The sequence below is a fragment of the Haliotis rubra genome, unplaced genomic scaffold (genome assembly GCF_003918875.1).
Source record: "Haliotis rubra isolate DU_JTF1 unplaced genomic scaffold, ASM391887v1 Scf1680, whole genome shotgun sequence".
Lineage (NCBI taxonomy): Eukaryota > Metazoa > Mollusca > Gastropoda > Lepetellida > Haliotidae > Haliotis > Haliotis rubra.
In genome coordinates this window covers 90,221-102,743 of record NW_025765648.1, presented here as the reverse complement: position 1 = coordinate 102,743, position 12,523 = coordinate 90,221, and the positions used below count along the sequence as shown (strand labels likewise).

Below are 12,523 nucleotides of genomic sequence, written 5' to 3'. Positions count from 1 at the left end.
GTGTGTGGTTGTTGCCGTGAGGGTGGGTGTGGGGGCGGGTGTGGATGTGGGTGTGGGTGTGGTTGTTAGTGTTGGTGTGAGTGTGGGTGTTTTGTTGGTGTGAGTGTGTGTGGTTGTGTGTGTGTGTGTGTGTGTGTGTGTGTGTGTGTGTGTGTGTGTGGTTGTCGGTGTGGGTGTTGGTGTTGGTGTGGGTGGGGATGTTGGTGTGAGTGTGGGTGTGGTTGTTGGTGTGAGTGTGTGGGTGTGTGTGGGTGTGGTTGTTGGTGTTGGTGTGGGTGTGGGTGTGGTTGTTGGTGTTTGTGTGGGTGTGGGTGTGGTTGTTGGTGTGAGTGTGGTGGTGTGGTGAGTGTGTGTGTGTAGGTGTGTGGAGTGTAAGGTGTTGATATTTGGTGTGGGTGTGGGTGTTGGTGTGAGTGTGGGTGTGGGTGTGGGTATTGTGAGTGTTGGTGTGGGTGTGGGTGTGGGTGTGGGTGTGGGTGTTGGTGTGAGTGTGTGTGTGGTTGTGGGTGTGGGTGTTGGTGTATGTGTGGTTGTGGTTGTGGTTGTGGTTGTGTGTGTCTGTGGGTGTTTCTGTTGGTGTTTGTGTGGGTGTGGTCGTTGGTGTTGGTGTGTGTGGGTGTCCGTGTGGTTGTTGGTGTTGGTGTTGGTGTTGTTGTGGGTGTTGGTGTTGGTTTTGGATGGGTGTTGGTGTTGGTGTTGGTGTTGGTGTGGGTGTAGAGTGTGGTTGTTAGTGTGGGTATAGGTGTGGATGTGGATAGAAATTGTGGGTGTGGATGTATGAGATTTATGTAGGTGTTGTTGTTAGTTATAGTTATAGTTGGATATTTAGTGTTGGTGTAGGTGTTGGTGTGTATATTAGTGTAGGTGTGGGTGTGGAAAAGTGTGGGTGTGGGTGTGGGTGTTGGTGTGGGTGTGGGTGTGGGTTTTGGTGTTGGTGTTGGTGTGGGTGTGGTTGTTAATTGTAGTTGTTGATGTGTGTGTGTGTGTGTGTGGTTGTGGGTGTGGATGTGAGTGTGGGTATGGGTGTGGGTGTGGGTGTGGGTGTGGGTGTGGGTGTTGGTGCGGGTGTGGGTTTGAGTGTGGGTATTGGTGTGAGTGTGGGTGTGGATGTGGATGTGACTGTGGGTGTTGGTGTGGGTGTTGATGTGGGTATGAGTGTGGGTGAGGTTGTTGGTGTGAGTGTGGTTGTTGGTGGGATTGTGGATGTGGGTGTGAGTGTGGGTGTGGGTGTGGGTATGAGAGTGGGTGAGGTTGTTGGTGTGAGCGTGGTTGTTGGTGTGGGTGTGGGTGTGAGTGTGGGTGTGGGTATGAGTGTGGGTGAGGTTGTTGGTGTGAGTGTGGATGTGGGTGTGTGTGGATGCGAGTGTGGGTGTGAGTGTGGGTGTGAGTGTGGGTGTGGATGTGAGTGTGGGTGTGGGTGTGGTTGTGGGTGTTGGTTTGAGTGTGGGTGTTAGTGTCAGTGTGGGTGAAGTAACTGTTGAAACATAGGTACAGCGTCACCGACAGGCAACTGGTTTTGGACGCTCCCCGACGGGTGATAAATGATCACCGCCACTGACTTAGTTCAAAAGTGCCTATGTTCACACGCGGTACGGTATCCTGGGAATGAGTGAGGTTATTGTTGAAACATTACAGCGTAACCGACAGGCAGCTTGGTTTGTCGCTCCCAAGCGAGGTAAGAATGATAAACGGAAAGCATACGATGCGGATAACTGATCAGCTTTTGATTTGCAGATACGGTTACCTGGTTCCACATGAAGTAACACCCTCTTGAGTAGCGCTATCATTGGGTGATATTTATGAACCAGGAAGTTGGGCGAATGTTAAACATAAAAAAAGAAAGTTGAGCAGAATGTATATAAAGAAATGCTCGTCTAACAAGGATCAGCTTTCATCATGCGTCTCGCAACAAGCTTGTTGTTAATTCTCTGTTCTGACGGAGTATACTCCTTTTTCCCCAGCAGACTGTCAAGTGTCGACATAGGAGATGGAACATGGACTCATGCAGACATTACAGAGATGGGGATTCTGAAGGCTGTAGCCGCCTACTTTGAGGCCAACCCGAGACCCAACAGCACTCTTGCAGCTGGAGATCTGTCACAGATGAAGAACATGACAACGAGGAAACTGTTCCAAGTCTACTACGGAGGTGACGTACCATACTAAAACCTTCATCAAATGTGAAACTTTTGATGCTCATGTGTTACCAATATACATTTCTCTACCAAGCATAATGTGGCAGTAGCTATTGTTTTACATCAGGACCTAATAACACGCTTGTACATGGAAATACGTACACGGGAAGTTCATATTCACCAGTTACAACACAACGTGAGTACCCTCTACAAGTCGCTAATACCGTTGATGGTGGCTAAATCTAAAAAAAGGGATAAGAAATTGTGACCTGTATTAAATGAGGAATTGGAATCTTTATACTACAAACCAATTCCTTATAATGGTTTCTTGATGCAAGATGATGTTTTTTGTGGTTACAGAAGGAGTGTCAGAATCACGGTTTCGGGACGCCATTAACAGCATCATCAAAGCCAATAACCAGGTGAATCTGGATCAGTTCCGGACGGCGGCGTGACACTGTAACGGGGAGACAATCAGGGAAGGTAAACCAGATGCGTGGTGCTCTTGAACATGCGCTGACGGTGATTTGAGTTGTTTACACTGTGTTTCGCTGAACTCAATTACGCCATTACTCAACATTCTTGAATGTGCAAGAGAAGCGACAAAACTATTTCCACATTCATAAGAACTCTCTGCCCAAAGCAGAGTCGATTGTGACTATATCATGAGCAGATATTTGTTTCAGCAGCATTACAGCTGTATGGCGTTGCCTGTAAACAAATCGGGTCCGAACCAGACAATCCAGTGATTGTCACCATTCGATACGATGACAGCATGTGTTTATGAATCACTATGAAATGGTGATGATACCAGGTGTTCGCGAAAAGGCGGGCAATCAATATTTAAATATGATTTATCAATGACATATGTTTCAGTGATCAGTATATGGCTGAAACTGTTAATGTGGGGATTCATGTCACGGTGTACGTCATACAACCATTACGTTTACGTCACACATTCGAACCTCATTCAAATTCTGTCCCTCCGTACTCTGTTTCAGCAAACCAGAAGATGACGAATCTAAGAGAACAGGCCATCTTCGTTTTGTCACAAAACAATACCAACTTTGACCTGGCCAGGATTTTGATTGGTCAGTTTCTGCACATTATGCAAATGTTCTACAGTAACACAAACTGGGTTGAGTTCAAAGGAGCTGTTCCATACTACTCCCTCGGTAAGTCTCACTTTATTTATAACGCCGCGTGTCATTGAGACATTTGATCTCCACGTGAACATCAGATTACAGGTTATACTTTAAACCAGGAAATAACCTAACCCGCCGTGAGGTAGACGGATGCGTACCCACCCTTCATTCTCTTTACATAATGCAAGACCTAACTATTGAGTTATACAGTTAATACCTGCCAGTGGAATTAGTAGACACACGGGACCAAAGACAGATTTTACACCATTGAAATCAACGCAAATACAGTAACCGTGGGATATACTTGTTATGAACTGATTTTCATATGTGACTCTATATTATTATATATAACCTACTAAGATCATATGTAATACTGAATTGGTGATAGTCGTATTCAAAAGATATCAAAACAGGTACACTATTTATATATCCCACAAGGAACAGAGGCTGAGAAAGGTTTAACTGAATACGCCATGATATATACTTAACCCCAGAAAATTTTCAAATGTGACCTTTGTATGTTATCGTTAACAATATTAATAAGTTGTGAGTGCACATGATGTAATGGCATACATTATTTGCACTTACGAAATCGTTTGCGCCAAAGCAGCCACAATGCGTAAAATCATCTATTTTGCACGTGCGCGCACGTTTGCACTGAGATGTATCCTTTATAAAGTGAGATCCGTGAAAGTCCGGGTTAGAACTGGCCCTCAGTAACCCATGTTTGTCGTAAGAGGCGACTAACGGGGTCGGGTGGTCAGGCTCGCTGACTTGGTTGACACATGTCATCGGTTCTCCATCGCGCAGGTCGATGCACATGCTATTGATCACTGGATTGTCTGGTCCAGACTCGATTATTTACAGACCGCCGCCATATAGCTGGAATATTACTGTGTGCGGTGCAAAACTAAACTCTCTCATTCACTCACTCACTCACGTTATAAAGTGGCCCGTCACCAAACAATTCATTCTGTGGATGTAACGTGAATATTGTTCATGATAAACTATGCCACGACCAACACAGTGGCAGAGAGGAATGACCCTTGGGAGTTTGCAGGAGGGTACGTTCGACTCTCCTACCCAGAGTTCTATGCGGCAAGCCACAGGCCAGAAAGATGTGACGATTCATATACACCGTCCATTCAATATAATCTACATATTCCTTAACTCTTTTATTTTTGACGACTCGACACATCTAATGAAACATCTTTGTTAGAATGGTTTAGTTTCACTGAATAAATATCCTAAAACATGTAAGACTATTTCCATTTGCGTAGCGATACTTTGTTTACATAGGTTGTACTGCTCCACCAGCTGTCATCGAAGCCAACAGAGAGCAAACGATGCATCCAGTTTGATATCTAAATATGTACTGTTATAAATGTTATTGTCGCAGTTGTGGAGGAATATATATGTGACAATGTAAAACATTGTGAAGAGCGCCGAAAAGCTTGCGTAAGGCCAGTCTCTTCTTATTATGAATATGCGCGTTTGTTTACAAACAAGAGAAAAGTCCGGTCACGTGATATGCAAATTAGCCTGTGGCAGTGATGTTATGCTAAGTCATCACTGTGCCGGAGTGTGGGTACCTTCGCCACTAATGTCGCCAGGTGCTGGGGATGTCACGTGAAGCCTATCAGAAGGGTTGCAAGGACGGGGGCGGTGGGGTAGCCTAGTGGTTAAAGCGCTGGCTCGTCATGCCGAAGACCCGGGTTCGATTCCCCACATGGGCACAATGTGTTAAGACCATTTCTGGTGTCCCCCCGCCGTGATATTGCTGGAATATTGCTAAAAGCGGCGTAAAACTAAACTCACCCATACAGTCAGTCAGTTGCAAGGACGCTGTCAACGTACGGGTGCCATTGCTGGCCATCCTCGTTTCGATACAGATTCTTGTACGTGCAGCAACGGTACAAGAATCTGCATCGAACCGTCGCACTCTCGTAATAAAAAAAGGCGTTATCCATATGGTTTGTCTATATTGTACTTCCCATCACATGTATTAGGTCATAACTGAGTTTATTGTATGGATAACATTATCATCGTTATTTTTTTGTTAGGAATACGAGACAAACCTCTCCTCGGTCAAGCACCGCTGGCAATGGACACCTGTCTATCATGTGGGTATGTATAAAACATGTGCAAGACAGTTATCATAAATTTGCTCTTGGAACGAATCATGTTTTATGCAGCACCAAAGTAATCTTTCATTGAACGTGATTCTTTCATAATAAGTGATGGATAAGGGAGGATACTCACTTTTTAATAAATATCCCATGAACACATATTGTATGACCAATACGACGTCATTGCATAATGACCTTTTAAAATCTGGACTGACAGGTCTAACCCACAGGTCTAACCGATAGTTGGTTTTATTTGACGTAATTTTTTTATTCCTACTAGGGTGTCCCACGTCTTTTGCATTAGATCACGGATGTAAGATTTAATTACGGCTTTGTAATCAGAGTATGGGATGAGAAGCTGTTATTTGGTAATCAAGAAGCTATTGTTCTGATGCGATGAAAGTGGCACAAGTGAAACTGCGTCACCATCCTTGGGCGTGTTTTAGCATTACTTTGGAATGAACCTTCCTCTTCCAGCAAAACTAGCCTTTAATTTCGGCAATATAAACGAAACACGAAGAAAAGTTATAAATGAAAAAAAAGACAAACAAAGGGCATGTTACACGTAATGCGTACATGATACTAAGGGGCTAAACCGACAGGTCTGTCCACAACTGAGATACCTTCTAAAAATAACGTCTTATCTACTTTTTGTACATCACGCAATTCTTGACCAAAATGCAAGGTTTTGTTGCCCATGTAAGTCTCACTTACCTTTTCATATTACGCATAACTTCTCAAATGCCTGGGCGGTGGGGTAGCCTAATGGTTAAAGCATTGGCTCGTCACGCCGAAGACCCGGGTTCGAATCCCCACATGGGCACAATGTGTGAAGCCCATTTCCGTTGTCCCCCGCCGTGATGTTGCTGGAATATTGCTAAAAGCGGCGTAAAACCAAACTCAGACAGTCAGTCTCAAATGCCAGTTAAACAGACAAACGTAGAGGTGAAAGACTGTCTAGAATCCTCGCTTACAATATCAGAATCGTATCGACGTTGGCTACAAAGTTCGCACATTAACGTATCATGTGTCTTTTTTTTACAGTGAAGAGCTAGACATAAAGTGTGAAGACAATATGATTGTGGATGGCTTCATTCTGACAAGTGGTTATAGAAGCGGACAAGATGTTACCAAACCTTACAGTAAGTTTTACATTTGCTTCTTTCAACAAATTCCTACTGTTAAAGGCTGATCAACCAAAAATCATGAGTTGTTTCGTAGTACATGGAAAAGTAAATTAGACCAATCCCATGTTTGTCTTATTGAGTCTAAATGTGGGTGTTCAGTCAGCATTCACAAGTGTTCATTTACTTCACGTGTGAATAAACCATACGTCCTCTGTGGCTATATTGAAATACGAAATCGAATTGTTTGCACATATTAAAACATTTCTTTCAACAAAATATTTGACTTTGTACAAACTACAGTTCAAATGACAATCGTATTTCAGAAGACCCTAGTGTCTACAGAACGGGCAAATGCAGTCATGGCGGTCCGAGGGACGAGAGCAGTTCATCAGTGGCAGCCCTGGGGGGAATCAACAAAGACTCCACCCTCGTGTCCCTGTCTCCCCACAGTCATCTCCACCAGGTGGCAGCACAGGCAGCCATTGAACACACCTCGTACTTCTTTGATGACGAAGGTAAAACAGTTCATGAACCTGAGCATCCGTGTGTTGCAACACGCTCAACAATGTATACATATTTCAGTTGCTACTGTCGATTATTTCTCTGACACTTTGGTTCTTCCCAGAATACGGAATCAGGGGTATCATCGGGACCGACAAGTTCAACAATTTACTTCAGCTGAAATCTGGAGCCTCGCTTGCATTCATCATAGACTATTCTGGTTCCATGAGCAATGACATTGCAGGAGTTAAGTCTGTCTCTCGGGGTATCATATCAAGTAAGGTTGGGACCTTGGAGGAACCAGCAAACTTCATTTTCTCCCTCTTCAATGACCCGTGTAAGTATGAGACGGTTCTATATGTCCTCAAAATCCTAACATCACGTCCAATGAAATTATATCAAGCTTTTACGTGAAACCTTTTGTGAATATATATTTGGATTATAAACGTTTGTTTATTGAACAGTGTCATTGAACATGATTTACACGACTTCTGATGGGGATGATGCTCTACGGTATCTGGACGAGATCAGGGTCTCTGGTGGCGGCGATTGCCCAGAATACGCTATGACTGGACTCGTAAACGGTAAGGTGATAACGATGTCACGCTGATAGCTGAAATACCTACGACAGTGTCCACACTATAGGATGAAGTGGTTTTGTTACTCAGAGATTAAACTGTTTGTCATTTTACTGACATACGTGTCAGTGAATGTTGGATCTAACAGGAATACATGTACCCCATACCCATGTTTATGGTGACTTCATATAATCCACGACACCATCAGTGCCTACTATCTAGAAATATCGGTTAAGTGCATCAACAGTGCGTCAAGTATTCAGATTCAGAATCAGTCTCAAGGAACACTTTGGAATTTGCTGCATTTAATGACGTTGTGCCCATGTGCTGCCAAGGTCTGCAGTTTTAGTAATCCCTTTTCGCCTTAAACCCGATCTATTTAGTTATTGCTAAATTGTCAGATTAAAATGCTGTAACTGCATGGTTTCCCTGCAACAACTGTAGAAATGATTATCTTAGCTTGAAAACATTACAATTACCATTCGGATTTAAGTATTTCAAAAAAACTAATCTTTTTCAGCGCTGGCTGTCTGCAATTACAACTCCGAACTATACCACTTCACGGATGCCTCTGCTAAAGATGCAAATTTAGGAGTCACAGTATTGTCACTGGCTGTCTTGAAACGAGTTGAACTGGAGTTTGTATTGACCGGTGATTGTGCTCGGCGGAAGCGCTCGACAGGTGCTCAATATGTATATTTTTTCAGTATCGCGAGTTCTTTTAGTAGTATTATACTTTTTCACAATCAAGCGCCCTCTTAGTAGTTCTTTACTTTTATACTTATACTATATACTTTAATGCTGAGCAGTAAACACACATTATATAAAACAATTGCAACGTTCAATGAAAGCGATGAAACATTAAAGGCATTGCACGATTACATCATGACGCAGTATGTAATAACGATGACACCGGGCCGGGTGTTCCCGCTACGGTGAGCATAATCTGTCTTTCCGATTGCACTTGTAATAAAGACACGTAACGAAAAGAGAACTGTTTTTTCTAAAATATCCTACAGTATATGGTACTGTCCAATATATGTCAGGGAATGTTGTAACATGGTAAGATTGGCCTTCGTCTATCTGAAACTCTTACAGAGGGCGGTGATAACAGGAACCGCAGGAACAGACGTTCCACGAACGGTGAGGATTTATACAGGAGGCTAGCCACAGCTACTGGAGGCTCCATCTACGTCACAAGCAAGGCAGGCATCGCCAAGGTCGCTGAGATTATAAAGGTACAATGAAGTGAACATCAAGTGACTGTACACATTCACCCGAACTACAGTATACTATTGTTTGTAATATATGGTCTATTTAAACTGGCTATCAAACAAATACAGCTGACTTCACAAAGGTTAATCCAGCCTTGTTCCATCAATTCAGCTATTGTTCCAGGAATCAGTTAAAACGTCTTCTGTCACTATCATCAAAACATCTCTACCAGCTTCTGACGAGAACGTCACCTTTCCTGTGGACCAGACCATTCGCCAAGCTACAGTCAAGATTATAGCATTGGACAGAACGACGCCCATGTATAAACTATATACACCTGACAGTAAGTATAGTTGAATCACATCACTGGTCACACCAGACTGGTCAGCCTGTATGGACAGCATGATGTCATGAATTCTTTGACGTCATATCAGATTGTTCACAGTGATAGTATGCAACCCGTGAGCTGACCGAGACCACGGTATTGTCGATTGGTTACGTTACAAAATTCCTCTGAAAAGAGAAATGTGAACACTAAAGGAACACTATAGGAACAGCGCAAAAAGCGAGATGCACGTGCGTTAACGGGTTCTCAACAATTTTGTGAGCTGGCGAGATGACACGTACTCCAGCTACAAAGGCAGTGCGCTGTATGTACTTACAACTTTTTTTATTTTTGTGACAAAAATTATGCAATTCTTTTCTAGAGTTTGACTGTTGTTTTTATTGCATTCCGTTGGTTTGATATTGTTATGTCTTTTTGTTTTTGTGTTAGATTCCAATTCATCGGTATCATTTTGTCTAAAAAAAACTGTAGATTAGATCACCACGATGATGTTTCAGGTTGAGGAGAGTGACGTATATATCACTATAGATGGTCAATAGATAGCCTTTGATAAGCCAATAGATAACTTTTTGAACGAGAAATGGTAAAAACAAATTAGGCAGGTACAATCACTTGCATTCAGCAATGATTCCCAATATCCAAAGTTCTGGTCTGGAGAAATGGTCGTTAATGTCAACGATCAGAGATCTTGAATGTGTTTATGAGTGACGGAATCATTTTAGGATCAGAATACTTGTACATATCACAGTTGTTGGAACTACTCCGTGTATTGTCCACTGTCATTTCAGATACAGAGGCTACGTCCAATGTAACTGTGTATGATCTTGGAGATGGAATACTTTTGGTCAAGGTTGAGGTGTGTACATTTATCCTGTAGTTTGTACGCTATCAGGTCACTACTACACGAAACACGCTTTGTCCACACTGTGGATATATCAAGCGCCGTGACCAATAACTGAACTTATTTGCCAACCAAAATGAGTGAGTGAGTCAAAATGGAAGGTAATGGCGGCACTATTTATTGCAGTAAATGTATAAATATATGATATATCTTACAATATATTTATATCTTGCCTGTGAAGCAACTAGTACATCATCAGTTTTCATTTACGACTAGTGAGAAACTGTAAAACTACAACATAACGGTTCATAATACAACTTTGTGATAGATCGACAGCAACAAATGTTAATCATTCTATATGGCCCGTAGTGACTTCCGGTATGTCACCATGGTACCCAGGTCGTATTAAACATGGAACAATCACTTGGATGGGATTATAGGAACATTTTGACAATTATTACAGTATCGTTACAAGACACAATTAAAGAGATACATGGCCGTGAAAGAAGCATTTGTTGATGTGATGAGTCACGTGACACTTGCAGAACTCACAATGATATGACAGAAAGCAACTAAATGTAAAAAGAGTTCTTATCAATTGATTTCAAACCTTGATATCAGATGCAGTCAAACTATCACACGTTAACAATTATTATAATTATATTGCCAATTAAAATACACTTCTCATGCTCATTCTGAGAGATGTAGATTTTCGTCGTACTGACGTTTTCAGAGCCCAACAACGGGTGTGTGGAGACTAGCCCGCCAGGGTTCCAATACCTGGGAGGTGGAGGTGACAGGTCAGAGTACCCTGGACGTATCTACAACCTTTGTGAAGCTGGACCCTATCTCTGGCTTTGAGTATGAGATCAGCGGACGACCTATAGCAGGTTTGTAAGTGGTCACGCATCACAATGACAAGACACACCTCCCAAGTCCCCTACACTTCCCTGTAACCTACCCATTGTACAACTCGGGTAAAATATCCTAATATCGGAATTTGAAATGTTTTAGCATGCAGTGCCGGATAAACATCAATGGAAGCTGGCACTATGTTTAATTGTGTGGTTAAGTAGTCTCCTGTTTCATCTACATGCACCTTTAACTAAATTGTATCAGTGCTATTAGCTGAAGTCTCTGCTTTTTTAACAGGTGAAAATGCCACAGTCATCCTTGGCATTCCTTCGTCAGATGATGTTGGCAAAGTAGACAAGGTTATCTTAACTGACACTCAAGGAGTTGAGCTGGCAAGACATGGCGGAGTGATACAGGTGGCGTCACGAGCTGATTCACTGACCTACAGGACCACGTTCTCACTGCCTGTGAAGGTAAAACCCTGGATCAGTTGACACTTGATCATTTCACACATCCAACTGCTGCGCCCGGGGCATCTGGGACACCCGTGCCCCCTCGGTGCTCCCCCAAAAAACTTCCCACCTTATAATTAATCATTATCATTTGTTATCACTAAGCCCTGGGCAGACTATGTGATAAGCATGAATGGTGCACTCATCATGACATGTAATTATCTTGGGAGTATTTCCTGCTTCTTTCCTGCATATTCAGTGTGTGCATGGGTAACCCACTTGTCCATGGCGGCATACTCCGCTGTGCAGAGTATCGTCCCTTGAGTACACCAGGAACTTGTAATCGCGGGTTCACATCATATTAATGTGAAACCTGTAATCTTGGGTTCGTATCCTATTTATGTTTCTAAGATTGTAGCCACCAAACCCATGTTTCCGGGTTTTACTAGATTGGAAAATGCCCGAGAGTTGTATAATATCTGGTTTTCCTCTCCCATGAAGCTGACATGCTTTAAACTCAGCCCACTCACTCACTCACTGTTTGCATACCCATAATGAATCTTCCGGTCATCGTTACTCTGAAGGTAAACATTAACCAGCTGATCACTATGCCATGAGATATTAGGGATGTCATCTTTCACCTCAAATGCGGTATTAGTTCAAGAGTGATGGATTTATGTTATGTGCCAGAATGCTGGTATAAGTATTTAAGTACTACAACCACCGAGATCTGTACACAAGGCAGCTCCCCTCAGGCCTGCGCCCCGAGCTTCCACGATCACCCCCATAAAGCATGCGTGTGATTCCCCAAAAACAACAGCGGCAACACAGCCTCAGTTGAAATATGACGGCTCCTTTTCTCATGATGCAGGCATTCCAAATAGCAATAGAAGGCACTGACAAGGAGGGAAACCAATTTCTGCGTCTTCGGGCAAGAAGAATTGTACCTGTCAGCATCGATCTGAGACTTCTCACCCTTAATGGTAAGAGACAATAAAAGGCATAGCTTTGAAGTATGTTTGTCGGCGATGTTGCCGAATCATAATCGCTGGGTATTGTCACATTTTCATTCCTAACTCGTTGTTATAAGACGATACAAATTGTCTTTGTGAAACTATATTTGAAGTTGACAATAAAATTTGCTTCGTTAAATGTTTTGGTAGCCTTGACAGCATAGTCTATTTCTGGTTCATGCACGT

The 12,523-nt window shown here is 42.8% G+C and overlaps 1 protein-coding gene across 3 annotated transcripts in view; it reads left to right on the top strand.

The window, feature by feature from the left end:
* The first annotated feature begins 1,884 nt into the window (after positions 1-1,884).
* Positions 1,885-12,523, top strand: part of LOC124272300 (von Willebrand factor A domain-containing protein 7-like) — a 62,162-nt gene continuing 51,523 nt past the window's right edge. For 2 of the 3 annotated variants that reach the window (XM_046707473.1, XM_046707472.1), the window contains exons 1-15: positions 1,885-2,149; positions 2,496-2,618; positions 3,137-3,310; positions 5,344-5,407; positions 6,454-6,551; positions 6,860-7,051; positions 7,162-7,374; positions 7,502-7,621; positions 8,136-8,297; positions 8,714-8,853; positions 9,014-9,173; positions 9,965-10,032; positions 10,751-10,907; positions 11,170-11,345; positions 12,196-12,307. In XM_046707473.1, coding sequence (XP_046563429.1) covers positions 3,148-3,310; positions 5,344-5,407; positions 6,454-6,551; positions 6,860-7,051; positions 7,162-7,374; positions 7,502-7,621; positions 8,136-8,297; positions 8,714-8,853; positions 9,014-9,173; positions 9,965-10,032; positions 10,751-10,907; positions 11,170-11,345; positions 12,196-12,307 — 1,825 coding nt within the window. In that variant the 5' untranslated portion in view covers positions 1,885-2,149; positions 2,496-2,618; positions 3,137-3,147. The remainder of the gene's footprint in view (positions 2,150-2,495; positions 2,619-3,136; positions 3,311-5,343; positions 5,408-6,453; positions 6,552-6,859; positions 7,052-7,161; positions 7,375-7,501; positions 7,622-8,135; positions 8,298-8,713; positions 8,854-9,013; positions 9,174-9,964; positions 10,033-10,750; positions 10,908-11,169; positions 11,346-12,195; positions 12,308-12,523) is intronic. The other variant, XM_046707471.1, reaches the window with a different exon arrangement.